Here is a 21708-nt window from a genome sequence, read left to right on the forward strand (position 1 = left end):
CTCACCAAGGACATCCGGGAATGCCTGGTTGCCAAAAAGGCAGCGTACACCCAGTGGAAGGGGGGGGCCGGGCTATCTCCAAAGAGGAGCATACCTCCGCTGCTCGGGCCTGTAGGGGGACTGTTAGGAAAGCTAAGGTGGACATAGAGCTAGGACTAGCATCCAAGATCAAAGATAAGAAAAAGTCCTTTTTCAAATATATAGGGAGGGTGAAGGCGGCACTGGGAAACGTGGGGCCCCTGCAAGATACACTGGGCAATCTGGTGGTTGCGCCCAAGGAGAAAGCAGACCTCTTTAACAAATTCTTCACCTCCGTTTTCTTGTGTAGGGACCAGGACTCCCCCACCGTGTTTCAAGACGGACTTGAGGGGAACGCCTCCAGACCTAAGGATGAGGAGGACTGGGTTAGAGTGCTTCTGGAGGGGCTGAACATGTTCAAATCAGCAGGTCCAGATGCTCTCCACCCCAGGGTGTTGAGGGAGCTAGCAGGGGTTATTGCAGGGCCCTTGGCAGGGCTTTACGAGCGCTCGTGGTGCTCGGGCCAGGTGCCAGATGATTGGAAGATGGCCAATGCGGTCCCCATCTTTAAAAAAAGGGAGGAGTGAGGACCCGGCCAACTATAGGCCTGTCAGTCTTACCTCAATCCTAGGGAAACTCTTTGAGAAGATCATCAAGAGCACATCTGTGATGGGTCGGCATTGGGGATGATGCTCAAGGACAACCAGCACAGTTTCATATGGGGCAGGTCATGTCAGACCAACCCAATTGCCTTTTACGATCAGGTCACAAAAGCAATGGATGCAGGTGTCGCCGTGGATGTAGTCTTTCTGGACTTCAGCAAGGCCTTTGACACTGTCGACCACCCCATCCTCATTAAAAAACTAGGCAACTGTGGCATCGATGCCTACACAGTCAGATGGATTGCAAATAGGCTGAAGGGTCGTACTCAGAGGGTGGTGATGGACAGGTCATATTCGACCTGTGGGGAAGTGGGCAGCGGAGTCCCCCAGGGCACGGTCCTTGGGCCTGCACTGTTCAATTTCTTTATCAGCGATTTGGACAACAGGGTGAAAAGCAACCTGTTTAAATCTGCTGATGATACCAAAATTTGCGGGGAGGTGGGCACGCTAGTAGGGAGGGAAAGACTGCAGCAAGACCTGGATAGGTTGCAGGGGTGGGCTAACAACAACAGGATGCGTTTCAGTACTGACAAGTGCAGGGTGCTGCACTTGGGCAGTAGTAACCAGCAGCACACTTATAAGATGGGAAACTCCCTTCTTGAGAGCACGGAGGCAGAAAGGGATCTTGAAGTCATTGCTGACTCCAAGAAGAACACGGGCCGACAATGTGAGGTCACGGTCGGCAGGGCTAACCGGACCTTATCGTGCATCCGCAGGTGCATCTCAAGTAGGGCCAAGGAGGTGATCCTCCCCCTCTACGTGACACTGGTCAGGCCACAGCTGGAGTACTGTGTCCAGTTCTGGGCACCCCACTTCAAGAGAGATGTGGACAACATTGAGAGGGTCCAGAGGAGGACCACCCACATGATCTGGGGACAGCAGGGCAGACCCTACAATGAGAGGCTATGGGACCTGAACCTGTTCAGCCTTCACAAGAGAAGTCTGAGAGGGTCCTGGTGACCGTCTATAAACTCACTAGGGGGGAACAAAAGGCTTTGGGGGAGACCTTGTTTCCCCTAGCGCCCCCTGGGATAACAAGGAATAACAGCCACAAGTTGTTGGAGAGTAGGTTTAGATTACACATCCATAAGAACTACTTCACAGTTAGGGCGGCTAGGATCTGGAACCAACTTGCAAGGGAAGTGGTGATGGCTCCTACCCTGGGGGTCTTTAAGAAGAGGCTTGATGCCTACCTGGCTGGGGTCATTTGAGCCCAGTTTTCCTCCTGCCCAGGCAGGGGGTTGGACTTGAAGATCTACAAGGTCCCTTCCAACCCTACTTCTATGATTCTATGACCCAAAGGACCTTGTCTGCCAGTTCCTTAAACCAACACCCGTTGCACCTGTTCCCGGTCAGCTGACCAGAAAGATGCAGGGCCCTGGTCACATCTAAGCCCCAGGGCTGCGGCTGCCAGAGAGTTTCTCTGGCAGCTGCTGGAGAAGAAGCTCCTGCAGGAAAGGAGAGAAAGGCTCTCATCTGTGACACCTTGACTACCTGAGATGCTATTGCTACTGTGCTGCAGTGCACTGCTTAACTGTTGTCATTTAAAGTGGTGGGCTGAGCTGAGGCTGGAGGGGAGAAGGAAGCTTCATTGGGGCACACTACCATGTCATGTACAGGCCCCAGCACCAGTGAGGGTGCGCCTTAACACACAGTGTCACCCATGTCATGAGTTTTGCTTGTCAGCAGCCTGAGGTCCAGTTTCCCTCAAACCTGTGCACCTATCTCCTTGAAATCTGGCAGACTTTCATGCCCTCAAAAGTGATTACCATTCCTGAAATTTTTATCCGAATCAGCCAAAAAGTGACAAAGTTATAAGTATTTCAGTGATTCCCCATTATACTCTATGGCCGAATCTCTGAATCTCTCCAAATAGGTGCTAAATCTTCTGAAGCTGATTCAGCCAAATGGATTCAGAACAGTGATCTGAACCTCCAAATCGAATCAGAATCAAATACTTCCCTCTTCCGAATCAGAATCAAATACTTCCCTATTCGCACAGGCCTGCTGCCAAATACACAGGCAGTCTTCAATGAGCCCAGGGTGGAGAGTCAATTATGGTTGACTTGGGCTGCTGAGGGAACTTTCCCCTGTAATTTACAGGAGGCATAGCCACAATTTGCCTCCTTACATGAATGTTCCCAACATTCTTTCAAAAGTTGCAGATCTCTATGGTTTATGCTAACGTGACCCTCCCTTCTTGCCCCAACTACAGAACAGCAGGAGGTATACAAGGTGGCCACTGGAAGCCTCACTGCCTGTGCTGTAGGAGATGGTCCTGTCTCATGACTAAGTCACTGGACCTCCTTCCCATGAGACATGTGGGCTTCCATGAGAGAAAGGTCTCATGTTACATCAGAAGACTGGATTATAGCAGTGCTTTACTGACTCCTTGCTGGAATGACAAGCTTGTGTGGCTGTTTTCCCTTCAACTCCCACTGTCAAAGATGCCTTACTATTTTCAGTTAACTGCCTCCTCTCCTCTCTCACCTTAATCTCTACCAAAGCTTGATCTGTCTGCTATTCTGAAGAAAAATTCTTCTTCAGCCCTTCGGAGGAAATGATCACATCAGAATCTGGGACACTCTCTGACTGTGGTATGGATGCTGGGTGGTGGGATACATTCTCGGAGACCTCCGGCCCTGTCCGCAAGGTGTCAAGATCAAGCTGCAAAAGCTTGTAAACTTTTCCTAGGACTTTTAATAACACAACAGCAAGGACTCGCTGAGGAAGGGAAAGACCACTGGCTCTAAATCTCAATGCACCCCTGTCCATAACTTGCAGGTGTTACCATTCAATAACTCAGCCCTTGTGGGGAACAGGCCTTCCAGGCCTCCTCCCCTTTCTCTCACCATCTTAGCTATCTCTGCCCTGCTCTGGGGCCTGCCTCCACCTTGCTCCAGGCACTGCTGGTATCTCTTCCTCCCCAAAACTACCAACCCAAGACACCGGTTCATAAAACAAAACAGAAAGTCAGGGTAGTGTCTTAACTAAACATACCCCACACTGGGTACACTAGCTTTATAACAGAAAGGAGACACCGTTGCTTTAACACAAACTGCCTTAGGCTCAAGCAATCATGCAACAGAAAAAAAAGGACTGACCTTTTGTTTCCTATTAAGTACAACTTAACAGGGAGACGCTTGTGTTAAGCAGCTCCTTTTTACACACTCCAATCCCCTTCCTTTCTCCTCCCCACCCCAAGGGAATACAAGCTTTGCTAGCACTATGCAATCCTAATGGCCCTGGAGATAGTAGAACCCCACTCCCAAGGGCCCCATGTGTCCTGTGTAATCATCATTTGGGGCTCCCCAGTCCCACAGTTTTGCCCTACTTGATAGGGACTTTGTAGTTGACAGCAGGTATAGCCATGCTATAAGCCTCGAAGTGCCACCAAGGCTGCCTGCAGACATGAAAAAAAAACCCAAACAAACCCAACACTTGACTTTAAACTTGGTGTGCTCCTGCATGAAGCCCAGCGCATGTCCAGAGGCAGCACATTAGTTGGACCCTCATTTCCTAACATCTGTATAGACTGGGCACTTCAGTGGGTCTTCTTTGACACATTTATCTACTACCTGATTGAATAAGTTATCAGAGGAAAGCACCAAAAGTCCCGCTGAAACACTCAATCTACATAGATGCTGCGAAGCCAGGTTGAAGTAACGTATTGCTTCTTCCAGTAAAGCACAGTTTTTTTCAGTTTTTTTCCACATCTGTCAGTGCCCAAAGTTATTGGGAGGAGGAGTCATGGACACTGCATCTTGAATATGGAGAGCTCACGAAGAGGGATACAAGAAATGCTGCTGTAGTGTGGGTACCCTGGCACTCCCCAGTTGAGTTGGCATCCAGCCATTACCTCCAGAGAGCTGGGACCTGGCATTCCCTCCGGGTGCCTCGGATGTCAGTGCTAAGAAGCGCTGTAGTGAAGAGAGATGGTGGCAGGACAAAGGCTGCCATTTTCCCATGCCTGACTGGCTGTTCCTCCTCAAGACTTGTGCTAGTTCTGCTGACTTGCCCAAAGAGCTCATACATCTGCTCAGCAGTCCCGAATAAGACAAGGGTCTTCTCAGCTATGGCTAGGCTAGGCCTTGGGCCAGAGCCTTCTAGCATTCTTCCAGGTCAATATTACTGCTGTCACTGGACAGCTCTGGCTCTACCAGAATTAACAACTAAGTGGGGGGGCGCTTAGTGGAGTAGTCTCTAGCAAGGACCCATAGACAGCTCCTCCTAGTATGGGCATGACACCTGCTGGGTACTTAAAATACAACTTGTATCATGGGCTCTCTTGCACCATACCTTCAGTACCTTCACCTTGGTCTAGCACTGGTGCCAGTCTTGGCTGTCCCTGCAAGCTGCCATCTCTGCTATGATTTGCTCATAAAGAACCTGGTTCTCATGGCTGTTCCTGAGGGACCTTTGGGAGCTCTCCTCATTCAAGATAAAGAAGGTGTTCATGACCCTATGCTCATCTACAGTTCATGCAAAGCTTCACGGACAAAGATATTTTTCAGGTGCAGGCAGTGTGGTGCATAAGTGGATAAATTCTTGAGATCATGCTGCATTTGAGAAGCCAAGTTCCTTGGGTGGCAGTCCCAAAAGTGGTGCTGCAGCATACCTTTGCACCTTGCTTTACAAGGCAAAGTCACATGCAGGGTCTATGACTCCAAGGGTGTGGAGTTCGGCGCAAGTCAGAAGGGCTACACTGGGAGGGGGCAGGGATTGAAAGTAAGAGTACAGCAGACCAACCAACTCCCTAATCAAGCTCTGCTGGAAGGTACATACTTAACATGAAACACTTCATAGTAGAGCACTTCAAAGCCATTCCTATTCCCGTTTCATCCTGAGTTATTTATTTGGTTCAGGCCAATTTGTAGAGCTTCAGTGCTATGCAGAGTCTGTTCCCTCAGTTTTTTGAGTGCTTTAAAAACGCTTGGTAACTTCGAGAGCTACAAACATTACATCTGTCCATGCTATAAGATAAGGTTAGTTGGGAATAAAAGATGACACCAATGAATTTCAGAAGGACCCAAAACAAAATTAAGCAACTGAACAACATGGTGGCAAATCTGTCAGTGTTAGCAGTAAATACAGAGTACGACAGAATTAGGCTGCTTCATGCATTATCAGGGTGGAAATTCTTTTTTTTTTTTTTCCCCCACTACGAGTAACACACAGTGCTTCACACTTAAAAGCAAAAATGCAGAGAAAGATTAAATCCACATTCAATCCACCTGAGACCCTTACATCTATATTTGAACAATGTAAAGATTTTTCCAGTGGCTTTAAAAAAGGGAGTCAGGTTTTCTAAAGCTTTTGCATTACTGCTGGTACTCCAGAAGATGCTGCATCTCAACATCTTTCTATGACAAAAAATAATCTTCTATGTAATATTTTGCTGTTGCACTGGCATTACAGACAAATAGAAACAAGGTGTTCCATGCTCCTGTAAAGTTCTAGGCTCCCTAACGTGCAGGCAAATTAAGAGTAAGTGTGCTTTTCCACCTCACTCCGCTGGGGAAGAAGATCTTCTCAGCCAGAATGCTGACCTGCTTGACCAGGCTTTAAACTAAGCTCACTGGGGAATGGGCAAACAACCACCAGAGAAAGCGCGCCAAGCATCAACCGCAAGGTCAGCAGGTTAGGATGCTCAAGGAAACCCACTTCTACGCCAGCCCAGGAACAGAGCTTCTCCATGAGTACAAGGAAGCCTAGGGCCTCCCACAGCATACTTATTTGCCTGTACACTAATGCTAGGAGTTTGGGGAATAAAGAGGAGGAACTGGTTCTGCTAAACAAAAGTGACTATGATCTTACAGGGATAACAGACCTGGTGGGACTCCTCTTATGGCTGGACTATGGGTATAAATGGCTATACTCTGAACAGAACAGACTGTACTGAAAAAAGGGGTGGGGGTGTAGCTCTCTATGTGAAGGAGATCTACATGTCCCTACAAGCTGAGACTGGCAGCCAAGGAGGACAACTGGAGACCCTTTGCGATAGAATATGAGTGAAGGGGATACAATGGTAGGAGTCTACTACAGACCTCCAAACCGGGAACAAGAACTTGACCAAGAATTCGCCAGGGAACTGGCCGAGGCTGCACGCTCTCAGTGCATGTTTGTCAAGGGAGACTTCAAATACCTGGACATCTCATGGGAAGAGCATTTGGCCTAATCAGATTGGTCTCAAAGCTTCCTTACACACGTGGATGAGTTCTACCTGTCTCAAGAAGTTTATGGACCAAAAAGAGGTAAGGTGCTGCTGGACCTGGTACTGGCCAAAGGGGATGATCTAATCAGTGACCTAGGAATCGAAGGGAAGTTGGGTGACAGTGACCACGAGTTCATCACTTTCACTATCCATCGCAAAGCTGGCAGCTCAGCCAGCAATGTAGTAGTCCTCGACTTTAGGAAAGCTAACTTTCATAAGCTCAGGAGGCTTGTTCTTGAGGCCCTGAGAGGCCATGATTTCACAGGGAGGGGAGTTCAAGATGAGTGGTTGCTCCTTAAGGAAGCAATCCTAGAAGCACAAGGGTAGTCCATCCCAACCCATACGAAAGGTGGTAAAAGGGCTCAACAACCCCCTTGGCTCAACAGGGAATGCATGGACCTCCTACATCTAAAAAGAGAAGCTTATAAAGGATGGAAGACAGGAAACACCACTAAGGAGGAATATTCTACACTGGTCCTCACTTGCAGGGAGTGACCTAGGAAAGCCAAGGCTGCAATTGAACTCCAACTGGCTACATGAATCCAGGACAATAAAAAGTCCTTCTTCAGATATGTCAAAATAAAAACACGGGCAACATTGGACCCCTGCTAAACCAACTGGGGCAGCTGACTACTGACACCCAGGAAAAAGCCAATCTGCTTAATAATTACTTTGCATCAGTTTTTCATCAGCCCAAAGGGATCACCCTGCCTAACATGATGTGGGATGAGCAGGGTGAGGGTGAATATATGCCCACCATTGGCATGGATCTTGTGAGGGAACATCTTAAGAGGCTGGACCTCCACAAATCAGCTGGTCCAGATAGACTGCACCCAAGAGTGCTAAAGGAACTGGCAAACATCATAGTGCAGCCACTGGCAAGGATATTGGAGAACTCGTGGCACTTGGGCAAAGTACCTGAAGATTGGAAGAGGGCCAGTGTGGAGCCCATCCTCAAGAAAGGGAGGAAAGAAGACCCAGGAAACTACAGGCCAATCAATTTGACTTCAATCCCTGGGAAGATTTTTGGAAAAAATTAGCAAAGAAACCATTCTTGACAGGCTAACAGAAGGCAACATTCTGAGGGATAGCCAGGACAGGTTTGCTGAGGGTAGGTCTTGCTTGACCAATCTCATTTCCTTCTATGACCAAGTGACATCTATGACCTGGACAAAAGGGAAGAGGTTGATATATATTTGTACTTTAAAAAGCCTTTGACCTGGTAGTCCCATGATGTCCTCGTGGAAAAACTGGGCAACTGCGGCCTCGACGTCTCCACAGTCCGATGGCTAGGGAACTGGCTTTAGGGACAGATCCAGAGAGTGGTAGTTGATGGAACCGAATCAACATGGCATTCAGAGACTAGTGATGTCCCACAAGGCTCCGTTCTCAGACCTGTACTCTTTAATGTCTTCATAAAATTATCTGGACACTGGTGTCAGAAGCGGATTGGCTAAGTTTGCTGATGACACCAAACTTTGGGGAAGAGTGTCCACACTTAAGGATAAGCTGGTAATCCAGGCCAAACACAATAGGCTTCCAAGGTGGGAAGATGAAAACCTGATGGCATTCAATACGTAGAAATGGAAGGTGCTCCACCTCAGGGAAAAAAATCCCCACACCACACTTATAGGCCTGGCAATGCTATATTTGCTAGCACCATAACCGAAAGAGACCTGGGGGTCACGACTCATCAAAAGATGAACATGAGCCACTAATGCGATACCACAGCTGGCAAAGCAAACAAAACTCTTGTTTGCATACCAATGCATCTCGAGCAAGACCCAGGATGTCATCCTCCTGCTGTACTCGGCTTTGGTGAGGCCTCAGCTGAAGTACTGCATCCAGTTCTGGGCTCCACAATTTAGGAAGGACATGGAGAAGTTTGAAAGAGTGCAGAGGAAAGCCACACATGATCAGAGGGCAAGAGAACAGGCCTTATGAAGAGAGGCTGCGAGATATGGGACTCTTCAGCCGCACAAGCTCGGGGTGACTTAGTGGCAGCCTATAAGTACATCAGGGTTGTATATCAGGATCTGGGAGGAATGCCTCTTCACCAAAGCACCCCAAGGGATGACAAGGTCCAACGGTCACAAACTCCTGCAAGCTCATTTTTAGCTAGACGTAAGGAAAAACGTCTTTGCTGCTAGAGCCCCCAAGGCCTGGAACAGACTTCCCCCAGAGGTGGTATAAGCTCTGGAAACTTTTAAGAAACACTTGGATGCTTATCTTGCTGGGATCCTTTGACCCTAGCTGACTTCCTGCCCCTTAAGCAGGGGGCTGTACCGGATGATCTTAAAAAGGTCCCTCTTCCAGCCCTAATGTCTATGAAATCAATGTGTGCTTTTCACTTCTATAATGTTATACATGGGCGAAGAATTTTGGAAATAACAATTCCTCATAACACCTAATTATTTTTATCTACAAAAGGCTGAAAAAAACTAACAGAGAACAATTAAAGAATCAAAGATTTAAACTATTTTGTGATGCTGAGACTTTTGGCTGCTCCACTAATAGCATTTAGGCTTAAGCACCTAGAATTCCTGGGAGCTGCTGTGTAGTGATTTGACCATTGTCTATGCAGCAACTGTACCTAGTAAAAACATAATTCAGAGAGTTGGTAGATTCAGCACAATCATTTCTTGTATATAACTACATCCACAATTTTTCTTACCTTCTCCCCTGGATCTTGGAAAAATTCATTCCAATTTTTAAGCAGGGACATCAAAACAGAATTATTGTGATACTTGATTAAAAAGCAAGGCAAAGCTGTAACTCCTTCTTTCTGGCAAAGTTGATCATATGCCTTCTGGAGTGCTTGAATCTGAAGACAAAAGATTTATTAACAAGCAGTTAGAATTACCCTAATCAACACCTTTTTATTATTACTTTGCACTGCTGCAAACATAGTGATGAAGAAATGTTAAAAGAGCTTGCAACAATGGAAAGCTCCTGGGGCTGTAGGGGACAGAAATAGGAGCACTGGTCTCAGACTACAGTACAGGAATTTTAGGTTGAAAATTAGGAAGAACTTTGTGATTATTAGGGTGGTTAAGCACTAAAACATCCTCCTTAGGAAGCTTGTAGAATTTTCCATCCCTGGAAGTTTTTAAAAGTAGATAGACACTTGGCTGAGATGTTTTAGTCAGGATGATCCTGTCTTGAATGGGGAGCTAGACTAAATGACCTCATGAGGTTCCTTCCAGCTCTAAAACCCTATAATAAATCCATTCTAATTGTAGCGTGATATGGGCAAACTCCCAGGCCTGGTCATAGTTCCAACCTGTCACCTGACTTTGGGCAAGCCACCTGCGTTACTTGCCTGCCATGCGTTGTTGTACATTAATCGTGATGCTAATTAGACGGGAGGCTGGCCTTCAAGCACCCTTATGTTCACAGGCAGTAAATACACGACTCCAACCTTCCCCTTATCATGTCCCATGCCTCACAGATGTCATCTCTGAGCTGGTCTATGCTACGGCCTGAGGCCAGGTAAACTCAGTACATGGTTAGACCTCTCTCATGCTGCCCTGTTGAGGGCCTCACTCATACAGCCCCCCTCTTACAAGGCCTCTATCACTCCTCCTGCTCTCACCAGGCCTCTCGCACTCATGTCATTTACTGGGCCTCATTCACTTCGCCCTGCTCCCTTAAGTGACCATGTGGGTCATCACTCGGGCTTATCCCTTCTCTCCTTGACCAGCCTTGGTGTAGCCTTTTGGGCCTGTCCCACAACCCTCACAGATGTGGTGGCCGGGCAATTAGTCAAACCCTGGGCTGACTTCGCCTCTAGCCCCACACCAGGTAACTCATCCCTCATTGAGGCCAGTCACCCCATTTTATTCACGGCTCCTTCTGTGCTGCCTACTCAGCCTCAGGCCCACACACAGCCTCAAGCATCTGAAAACTTACCTGGGCCTCAATGCACTCACCCCTCAGCCAGGGCCTCAGCTCTCCTCTCCTGGGGCTCCAGGGTCTTACCTTCCAACAGGCTTGTGTCCTTCACTTGGGCATACCTGGCTCCACTATTCTCCCTGGGCTCTGGTGCCCCTCATTGGGTGTACCTGGCCCAACTGCTCTCTGGGGCCTTACACCCCCACAGGCTCAGGTGCCTCACGTGGTTGTGCCCAGCCCCAGTACACACCCTGGGGTCTTACACCCCTACAGGGTCAGGTGCCTCACATGGGCATGCCTGGCCCCACTACCTGCTTGGGGATCAGGTTCCCCTCCCTACTCCTCTCTGGTCTTATAACCCACCAGACTTAGCTCCACGATGTTCCTTGAACAGCAGGGCAGCTGGGTAGTGTTGCTCCCTCAGCTGCTGGCAGCAACTACTGCCCCAGCCCTGAGAGCCAGGATCTTAAAATGGACGCCTCATCAGAGCTAACCTGCACCTGTGTGTTGCCTGCTCTCCTCAAAGTGGCAGACACCACAGGTGCTCTGCCACCCACCTTCCCCCTTAAAATTGGTTCCTGGGGGAGGCTTTTCCCTGCTACACCCACGGCAAGCTCACTCACAGCCTGCAACAGCCCTTAAGTGATGAGCACTCCGTTGGTGTGCTCCTTCCCCCTTAAAATGACTCCTCAAAGGTGTCTCCTGGTTGCCCTCCTTGCAGGCCCTTCTCCTGCCTGCTGCAGCCCATACTAAGTGGCAGACACCCCAATTGTGCTCTGCCACAGTAGAAACAGCAAGAGAGAGCTATGTACTCTGATCTGTTTTTAAGTTATGAAAATTAATTTTACAGGATCAGATACTAACAAAAATTCATCACAGTAAGTTCACACATCAGCTCAACGTACTTTGGTAACTCGATCGTTTATTTCAATTGCTGTTTTTGATAAATACAGCATAATAATCAAATATGCTATAGAAGAGGTTATATATTTTTCTAATACTCATTTGTAACCAACCACCTAGAATATTCTTATAAAAACACATCTAAACCATTTTTAGGCATATTAATTGCACTCCGCAATAAAGGAGGCTAAGTTGCTTTGTGCAACTTGTGTTACTCTGTAGCAATCTGAATTAGCAGCTCTTCCACAACCCCTCACTATGGGGTTCTACTTCGTACTGATTTTTGTGGCATTAAAATTGCTGTAACATTCTATATTAAACTCCATTTAAAATCAAAAGGTACAACTGAAAAGTTTATTTTTTAAAAGTTTGTTATTTTTATGTAAAAAGTCTCCGATTGATTTATCGACTTCCCTGCTCAGTTACATATCTAACATTTTCCAGAGTATTTCTAGAATTTTTCTAAACCAGAAGAATGATGATGTTCAATTTATTTTCAGTGAAACTGCTTTGTACTATCAACTAACATTAGTTTTAGTCAAAAAAAAAAATTGAAAGTCAATTTAACTTTGATCTACAAATGAAAAAACATTCTACCATAGTCCATGCATGGAGATAGAAAATATTCCCTAAAACTGGCAGAGAGAAAAAGTATTTTTACTTTCACTGGTCTTCAAGGAAAAGCCTGAGGCCAATGCCAGTCAGTCATTCTAATTTCTAAGTTTTCCTTGAGAGCATTCCTCTGTGTGTAAAGTGTCTTATGCAGATTACTTTCATTTTACAACTCTTCTTCATAGTTCATAGCTCAAACTAGAGGTGCACCAATATATCACTAAAAGGAAAATTAACATTATCGGCTATCAGCTTTTTTTTGGCCAGTGTAGCTGATAAAGTTCAGTGATAAACATAATACGTCTTCTGGCCGGGACCCCCAGATACTGCATGCACATGTGCAGCCACACACATGCACATGGACAAGAATGCAGCTGGGCAGCGTGGAGAGCAGCTCCTTGTAGGTAAGTCTGTGGAGGGGGTGGGGTATGGCAGGGCAGATCGAGGCCCCCATGGTGAGGGAGTGGGGAGGGGCAGAGACAGGGGCATGGGCTGGGGTACTGCACAGCCAGGGCAGTGAGTGTGACCCGGGGCGGGGAGCGGGACAGATCCACGGGTAGCTCATGCAGGGAACATGGGGGGAGCAGCTCCCCACTGCTGTGCATACCCCTCTGGGGAGAAGTATGGGGGGCATATGCCACCCCCACCCACCCCCAGATTTGTGCGTGGGGTGGATGCGGGCTGCTCGCTGTGTGCTTGGGGCTCTCCGCCCTGCTGCCTTTCCCTCAAGAGCCCTGTGCTAGCTATGTGCCCCGTGCTGGCTATGTGCCCCCTGCCTGCCCGGCAGCAGCTGAGGCGGCAAGTTGTGTCTCCCACTGTTGGGTGAGCAGGGGACATGTGGCCAGTATGGGCCCCCAGGGCAAAAGCAGCAGCGTGGAAAGCATAGCAACAACTGGAGGACCAGGTTCTGGCTATAGAGGAGGAAAGAGGCCATAGAGGGATGGCTGACGGTCATTCCAGGTGTTTTTCTATTTTTTGTTAGCTCTGCCAGGGGCAGAGTGAGGGAGAAGGAAAGAAAGAGCCTGGGACAGGCTGCAACTGAAAGGGCTAGAGCCTGAACTCCAAGCTAGACAGAGACTGAAGCTAATAAACTAGGCCAGAGCAAGTGGGCCCAGGCTACAGGTCTACAGGCAGAGTAACCTGCAGGCCAAGGCCAAGAGGGCTGAAGCCTGTACAGGAGCATGAAGGACAACAGAGCGACACCCACAAGGCAGGAGTGTAGCTGAAGGGAGAGGCTGAAGGCCTCAATTAAAAGCCCCTATTGCTTAATTAGGGTCCCAGAAAGCAACTGAAGACTATGAGTTGTGCCAGTAAGACACCAGCTGGTCCACTAGGGCACAAGAGATGCCCACAGTGAATGGCAAGGGTTTTAGTTGGTGAGCAGAGAGCCTAGAGACCACAAGAATCCAGATGAGTCAGCCAAACACCACTGAGAGCCCTCTGCCCTCATACAGAATTTAATTATTGGGAGGCCGGGGGGGGGGGGGGGTGTTAAATTTGTTTATCCCACACTGCTATAGCAGGAAAAGCAGTAGCTCCCTTGCTCCTACCCTGCTGCCCCTATTCAGGGGCAGCCTCCCATTTGAGATCAGAAGAATATCAAGGTGTGGCGGGTAAGATAAAAAGGGAGGTTATATGGAGGACCGGTCAGGCCAGGGACACACTGCTGACAGCTCCAGAGCAGCAGAGCTGCAGGAGAAGGTAAAGGCGGGGAAGGGAAGATAGGCTGCAGGGAGGAGCAAGGGGGAAGGCAGAGAGGGTAAGGGTCTAGGCCCAGGGGTGGGCAAAATGCGGCCCACGGGCCAGATGCGGCCCGCCAGCCCATTCTATCTGGCCCGTGGGGCCCCTAAAAAATTTAGAAAACGAATATTTATCTGCCCCTGGCTGCCTGTCATGCGGCCCTCGATGGCTTGCCAAAACTTAGTATGTGGCCCTCCGCCCGAAATAATTGCCCACCCCGGTCTAGCCCCATACCACTGCTTTTCCTGCCACAGCGGCACGGCGGGGAACAAAATTAACACAACCCCCCAATAATTAGATTCTATATGTGAAAAATTATAACAAATGCTATACATAAAAAATATATACATCTAATTATTGGGAGGATTATCTTAAATTCAAAGCGGTCTTGGATTCAAGTAAAGTTGGTACTTTACAAAAAGAAAAAACAAGAAGCACCATGACATGATAACTCACGATTTACGCATAGATTAGAGGCCTGCAGGATAGATCCTACGAGGAGAGACTGAGGGACCTAGATCTCTTCAGCCTCTGTAAGAGAAGGCTAAGAGGTGATTTGGTGGCCGTCTACAAGTTTGTCACGGGGGGCAGCAAGGATTAGGAGATGCTCTGTTTACCAAGGTGCCCCTTGGAGTAACTAGAAGCAATGGCCACAAACTGACAGTGAGCAAATTTAGACTAGACATTAGGAAGACCTTCTTTATGGTAAGGGTTACCAGAATCTGGAATGGGCTTTCAAGAGAGGTGGTGTTCCCCCCTACCTTGGGGGTCTTTAAGAAGAGACTGCACAAACACCTGGCTGGGGTCATCTGACCCCAGCACTCTTTCCTGCCCAGGGCAGGGGGTCGAACTTGATAATCTGCTGAGGGCACTTCCATCCCTGAAAATCTATTAAATCTATAACACGACTGATAAAAACAAAACACACAAAAGGACTGAGAGTGGGTTACATTTCTCTCAAAATTGTCCTGGCCTTAACTCACTATTGAATCTGGCTAGTGACCTCAGCCTCCCAGACATCACCTTTTAAAAAGGGTAGCAATGCTGTGTTTGGTAAACCTTCTGTGAAAATGGAATCCGCCCATCCATCCCCCTCAAGACATGCATTCCATCACTTCAGCTTAGTGTACTGCATTACTTGTTCCTGTTAGTGTGAATGCGAAGTTCAGAAGTCAAAGCATTTAGTATGAGACAATAAGAATGAACAGTAATAAAAGATTTTTACAGTTGGTGTTTTGAGTACCTGACTTGGAGAGAACCTTTCCCCCAAAGGAACTGGCTGTTGCACAACTGGTATCCCATCTGGGAAGCAGAGTGCAGGGTAGCAAAACCAGTAATAGAAATGATACTTTTTTAAATCCTAAGGAAAAAAAAAATACACATTAGATAAGATATTTGTAAATATAAAAGTGTGTGTAAATATAAAAGACATGACCTAGTGATGGAGAGACTGCTTTGCACATAAAATGGTGCATACACATATTTATTTAGTTTGAGTAAGAGTAGGGGGTACACCATATATCAACACATATTCAACTGACAGGCATAGATGAAAGGAATTTTCTCATTTAGAAAAGGTCTTCACCAGCCCCTGCACCAAACGGAAGAGAACCTTAACTAGCAAATTAAAAAATATGTTATTAGAATACTTCCAATTAAAGCCATGGCCATGTTCCTGTAAATACTTTTGCATGCGCCTAATTTGATCATAGGAGCATATAAGTAAGAACAAGTACAAGTACTATGCAGAACTGGAGCAAAGACTTGCATAAGAAAAGTTTCTGCTCTGTAAGAGATGACAGCAACATTTTAAATGATTTGCCAGAAGTCTCACAGATCTGCTACAGAGCTGGGAACTGAACCCAGGAGTCTTGTCTCCTAGCACCCATCACACTCTTTGCACAGATCACTGTAAGCCTGTGAAGTGTTTGCTGGTGGTCTGTAGATAGCTGGCTAGCCATATGGTGCTGGGTCTCCTTTCTACCTGCTGAATTGCATCAACACAGAAATAGACACAATGAATACTATCCCACTACTTGTGAAAACCTAAAAATTATATGATAGCAACTGCTTTTAATGGTAGTACAAGCCTCGAGTTTAGAAAACACAGTCCAGCTCTGTATAAAAATAAACAAGTGATATGTTAATACATGCACAATGTAATTTTGGAAGGATAAAGATGGAATTTCTACCATCTTTTTAAAAATGATCGCTGTGACCAACATGAAAATATGGATTTACCATATTTACTCTGTTTTAAGACTAGCTCCCCCACTCAACATGGGGATAAACACCCTTTGTCTTAGAATTGAGCATGACAGTGGTAGGAGGGCAGGCAGCTGCTGTGGCTCCTAGGAAAAGGGGAAGATGGGAAAGCAAAGGCAGGGGGTGGGTGGGAGGAAGGAAGGAAGCAGGCAGGGGGCAGGCACAAGCAGGGGACCTCCCTACAACCTGCCCCGCCACTGGCTGTTCCCCTGCAGCAGTAATAGGGGGAAGAATTAAAGATGACCCTCCAATAATTAGATGCTATACATGGAAAAGTATAACAAATTTATAAAATTTCCATGTATAGCATCTAATTATTGGAAAGCCATCTTCAATTCAGGATCATCTTAGATTCAAGTAAATATGGTACCTCTAACTGTTACAACTGAAAAACCATGGTGGATTTTTCTTGACAGAAGTATTCCCATGGGACATGGGGCTGGCAGGAAGTAACAGAAAGCACAGCATGTTATTTTGGTACTGCTTTATTTTGACTCGATCTTAAATTTGAATTCATACTCTTAAAATGTCTTTATTCAAGTGTTCATGGTTTTATATAATCTATGTAATTTCATCTTTGGTAATTTAAGAGACTAGTAGTGCAAATGCACCGGCGTGCACACACAATAGCTGAGCACCATCATGCACATAGTTATTATGCCTTTAGGAATATACAGAAACTTGATGAAACATACAATTCAACTTTAAATCAGAAATACAGTTGAATACAGTAACCATTTGTCCAGTGTGACCAATGCTATTATTTTGAACATTAAAACCTTTTGCTAAGAAAATTTTTTTTTCATATGGGAATGTCAGAGAAAAAAAAAAGAATCAGATTAGATTAAAAGTTAAGTGAACATTAAGCACTTCTATATGTACCCTAGAAGGAAGAAAATTCCTTAAAGTCCAATTAAAGACAGATCTACTAGACATGCCTGTAAACAGTCTCAAAAGGATATTTTCAAATGTGCAAGAGGTCTATAAATATGGCCCTACCCAGTAAAAGTATGGCCCTATCCATGCTCAATTCCATGGGACAATATCTCGCCTTTAAATTTAGTATATGCACATAATTAAGGGCTGGGATGGATTGAACACCTGTAAATACCAGTATGTACAAAAACAAGGTAAATAAAGTCATTGAGAGAACCACATGCAGTAACAACTCTGACATATCAAACCAAACTGTTAAAACTGATGTTTTTAGACTTTCAAAATAGACTACAGGATTTAACAACTCAACTACTATTAACCTTGACAGAAACAGCAAGGCTTTGAGAAGCTTCAGCAGCTGATTCAATTTGGAGGAGATTTGGCCAAATTTGGTAGCCAAATCTCCGAATCCGAATTGAATTGAGAGACCCATTAGAAGATCCAAATCCAACTGGAAGCCTCCGAATCAATTCAGAAAAGATTCAGCGCCGATTTGGAGATTTGGCCATAGACTAAACAGGCAGCAGTCCTCACCTGTTGGGCAGAGTGGGAAAGGAAGGAGTGTAGGGAGGGGGGCAGATCAAATGCCCCCACAGTGAGGGAGGAATTGGGGCTGGGGCTAGGGCTGGGACCAGGGTTGGGGCACACACCAATTTCCATGCCTTCCTGAACTGGGGGCATGCAGTGGCGGGAGCCCCCTTCCCCGAGTCCTGTTCCCCCCCCCCCGCCCCAGGTGGCCAGGTTGCCCCAGCCCCAGATCCCCCCCCTCACTGTGGGGGTGTTGATCTGCAGCACCCCATGTCCCTTCCCTCCCCACTCCACAACAGATTTACCAGCTGGAGGCAGCTGTGTCTAGCATCGAGGACTGCTGCCTATTTAGCTTATGGCCAAATCTCTGACTCACCGAATTGAATCACTAGCCCTCCAAATCAGTCAAATCCAAGTTGAATACTTGGCACTTCGCACCAGCCTAATTACACATACACACACACACCCCCATATCCATGTCCAGCTTGTCTATATACCATAGTTCATTCATAGCATCTAAGTATGTTGTTGTCTATGAAAGCTCATGCCTCCCAGACCCAGTTAAGTTCTGCCCTCCCCTACCTTTTTGTCTGACTTCAGACTAAGATAGCTAACTACCTCCGTGCATGCAGCTGAAACAATTCTGCTCATTTCAGAGGTTATGCAATGCTGCCCAATACAGTAAAGGTGTTTAGTGCTCTAAATTCCATAACTCCTGGGATACTTTCAGTAACAGGTTTTAATTACACTAGAACCAAATCAGTCTTTAAAGCCAGATAAAGGAAGTAACATGAAGTTTACTTGGCACAAACTGATGTTCTGTTTGCTTGAACTATAGGAATAATTTCAAATGCTTTCTGTAGCTGGCAAAGTAAATTCATTTTAAGACGACCTGGAGAGGAAAAAGACTCACAGTGCATGCATATCATGAGCTCAGTCATTCTCTGTTCCAAAAGTTACTATGTCAAACTTCTGAATAGTGTTACATCTCAGCTCTGTGTTCTTGGGCAACCCTGGCACAGGATGCAGTCTGTCTGACTCACAAGGACTCACCCCCCTCCCTCCCCTCCTCTACCTAAACGAAACTGATTAAGATGCAGTGAGAGACGCACCTAAAACTCTCCAGATAAGGGTGATAAGAGTGAACAACTGCCCTCGGTCTCATCTGCATCCGAGATGGAACCAGATGACCGTTCATTTACATGAGAGATGGAAAACAGAAAGCCTGAAGCAGAGACTGCAGTGAATTCTGGGACCAGAGAAGCAGGGGAGCGCTGCATGATGGGGAATCTGTGCTTCCAATGTTAATCAACCCATGTTCACACACACCCAGCTCAGCATTTATCAGACCAGTTCTAATCTGGATTTGCTAAGGACTTTCCCCCCCCAGACACACACAGCTCTAAGTTTAATAGGCATCTCGGGCCGTACATTCCCCGGTCCCACTATGGGAGGCCTATTTAAACTTGATTGACTAAAACTCGGTTGCCGGGTTAGGGAATGCTGAGGCAAGAGACCGAGTCAGAGGGGGTATGGGCAACATTTGAACAATGGTTAAGGGTTCATCACAGCATCCAGCCTGCTGGAGCCCTAATCCCAGGTGTTGTCGTATCTTTCCCGAGACGACTGGTGGGAGTCCTCTCCACAAAAGGTTATGAGCACCCCAATAATTGCTTTAAGTCTGTTAAAAGACTATAGTAAAACCTGGAAAAGTCATGCTAAGCTGAGGCTTGTGCACAACAAGTAAAAATCCAAAATCCTGATGCTGCAAGCTATCTATTGTTCCTGAAGAAACCATGAGATATCCCATCAGGATATCTGCCATCCATAGGAATCTCAAGCTGGCTCCCAAGTATTTGGGTTACTCCCTAATCTTAAGTGTTTCCTGATTATCAATCAGTTTCCTGAGATGGTTCAAACCAGATAACCCCTTGTCAATAGAAAAGACAATGATTTACACTACTGAGGGTGCTTTGAAGCAGCTGAACTGAGGGTATAAAAATCTGTAAGTGTGTGCGCTTAAAGAGAAAGAAAGAAAAAGAAGAAGCAGGAGGAAAGAGGGAGAAAAGAAAAGAAGAAGAAAACTCCTGTGCTGACACCATTCCCTGTCATTCTTGGGACGCTGGTAGAACAGATGATCTCTCTCTTCAAGGACTGTGCTACGGACTGTGCCTGTCAGCTTTGCAGCCTGCGTACCGTGGACTAGGTGAGATTCCCAGCGTTCTCTCTCATCTGTCTAGGCATAAACTTCTGAACCTGCACTGTATTAGTTAAGCTTGAGCTAAGTTTCCCCAAATACTTAGTGAAACCAGAATATTATTGTCATTGTTTGTGTTTGTTTTTCTTTTGCATGTCTATTACTACTAGTACTATTATATATTTCATATGCTTAGCAATAAATAACTTTTATAGGCAAACTGGTAGTAATTGGGTATATTTTTCCTTCTCTGCTTCTTTTTCCTCCTGTGCTCTGCAGCAACGCTTCTTTTACCTATGCTAAAGATCCCTGTGAAGCCCAAATTATTGTGGGGTCTGCTCATCAAGAGGCCAAAGATTGGGACGTGCTGAGTTTGAAACACATAAGGGGATCAGCTTGTACAGGCTGATTGACCCAGTTTGACTCAGACGTGCCCTTATGAACTGAATGCTGGCCCATGAGGGTGTCAGCTGGACACCCAGCCGGATTCAGAGGGATTCTGTTTACCTGTGTGCTTGTGTCTGACTGCAGTTTATTGTTGCTCTTATGAACTGATTCTTGGCATATGAGGGTATCAGCCTGTCCATGCTGATCAGCCTGGCCAGATCAGGCATGTCATGTTAATTTGTGTGTATGACTGATTTGGTGACTGGAGGAACCCAGTCCCATTGAGATTGAGTCCTGCAAGATAGCTCCACTGGGGGTGAGGGCTTGCAGAAGGGAGAAATACAGCTCCGTATAGTAACACAAGCAGCACATTGACAGAATCACTAAGACCGTAGAAACTATCCCTAATAAATGAGCACACCCCAAAGTAATGGGCAAATTTGGTAACAATAGCATTATCATTCATTTTCACATGCATGGTTTTGACCAATATTTGTTAAAACTTTCAATCATTTGGATCTGAGTAGTGTTAAAAAAAAAGAGCTTTCTAAACTAATGAACTATATTGGGGCTGTCCAACTGGCAGTCCATGGGCTGCATGTGGCCCTCAGTCTTCTGCCCAATAGATGCTGTCCCCATCACTGCAGCAACTTAGGTAGCTGGAGTGTCCAGACTCCTCCTGCCTCCTCCAGCTTGTGCTTCCTGCCTCCATTTCTGGAAGTGGAGCAGGATAGGGTCAAGTACCTGAGTGCCATACACGTGGCAGGGGAAATTCAGTTTGCCCTCACCACGAGAGAGCAGCTAAGTGCACCACTGAAAGTGAGTTTTCACTGCCTGGGCTTTGCTTGCAGTGGGGGAAAGCCCACATGGCCCACACAGCAGTGGAAAGCCCGGCTGCTCAGGGCCCATGTGGCATGCCACCCCTCGCCATCCAGACATTAGACAGCCCTGGACTAAAATTCAGATGTGCCAATCTGTTGAGGCAATCTACACTGAGGTTTTGCAAGTACAAGTTGGATAATGTTAGGGTATGTGCTGCTTTCAATGATCTGTCAGAGATCGGTGCAAATGCCTTACAGAGTATTGGACAGCAAATGCCTTATTGAGTGCTACTGACGGATTTGCAAATTAAGATTTTGGGTGTGTGGGATGTCCTGATGCAAGCCTCACTGTTATGGAAACAACAGCTGTGCCTAAAACTGCTTGTGAATCACTACAGGTTGAAAAGTATATATAAAAAAATAAGTGTTAGAAACTATTCAACATAGAAGCCAAGCATGTGTATCCCTGCAGTGATAGATAACTGAGAAATATTCATTCATTTTCAGACTTGGGACATTCATTTTCACCTT

The 21708-nt window shown here is 46.4% G+C and overlaps 1 protein-coding gene across 11 annotated transcripts in view; it reads right to left on the minus strand.

Moving 5' to 3' along the window:
* The window catches only part of ATG7 (autophagy related 7), a 332274-nt gene that overhangs the window by 289058 nt on the left and 21508 nt on the right, over window positions 1-21708 (minus strand). For all 11 annotated transcript variants that reach the window (XM_059715951.1, XM_019495404.2, XM_059715946.1 and 8 more), the window contains 2 exons: window positions 15287-15403; window positions 9569-9718 (listed from right to left, as the gene is read on the minus strand). In XM_059715951.1, the coding sequence (XP_059571934.1) occupies window positions 9569-9718; window positions 15287-15403 (267 nt within the window). The remainder of the gene's footprint in view (window positions 1-9568; window positions 9719-15286; window positions 15404-21708) is intronic.

The sequence above is a fragment of the Alligator mississippiensis genome, chromosome 12 (genome assembly GCF_030867095.1).
Source record: "Alligator mississippiensis isolate rAllMis1 chromosome 12, rAllMis1, whole genome shotgun sequence".
Taxonomy (NCBI): domain Eukaryota; kingdom Metazoa; phylum Chordata; order Crocodylia; family Alligatoridae; genus Alligator; species Alligator mississippiensis.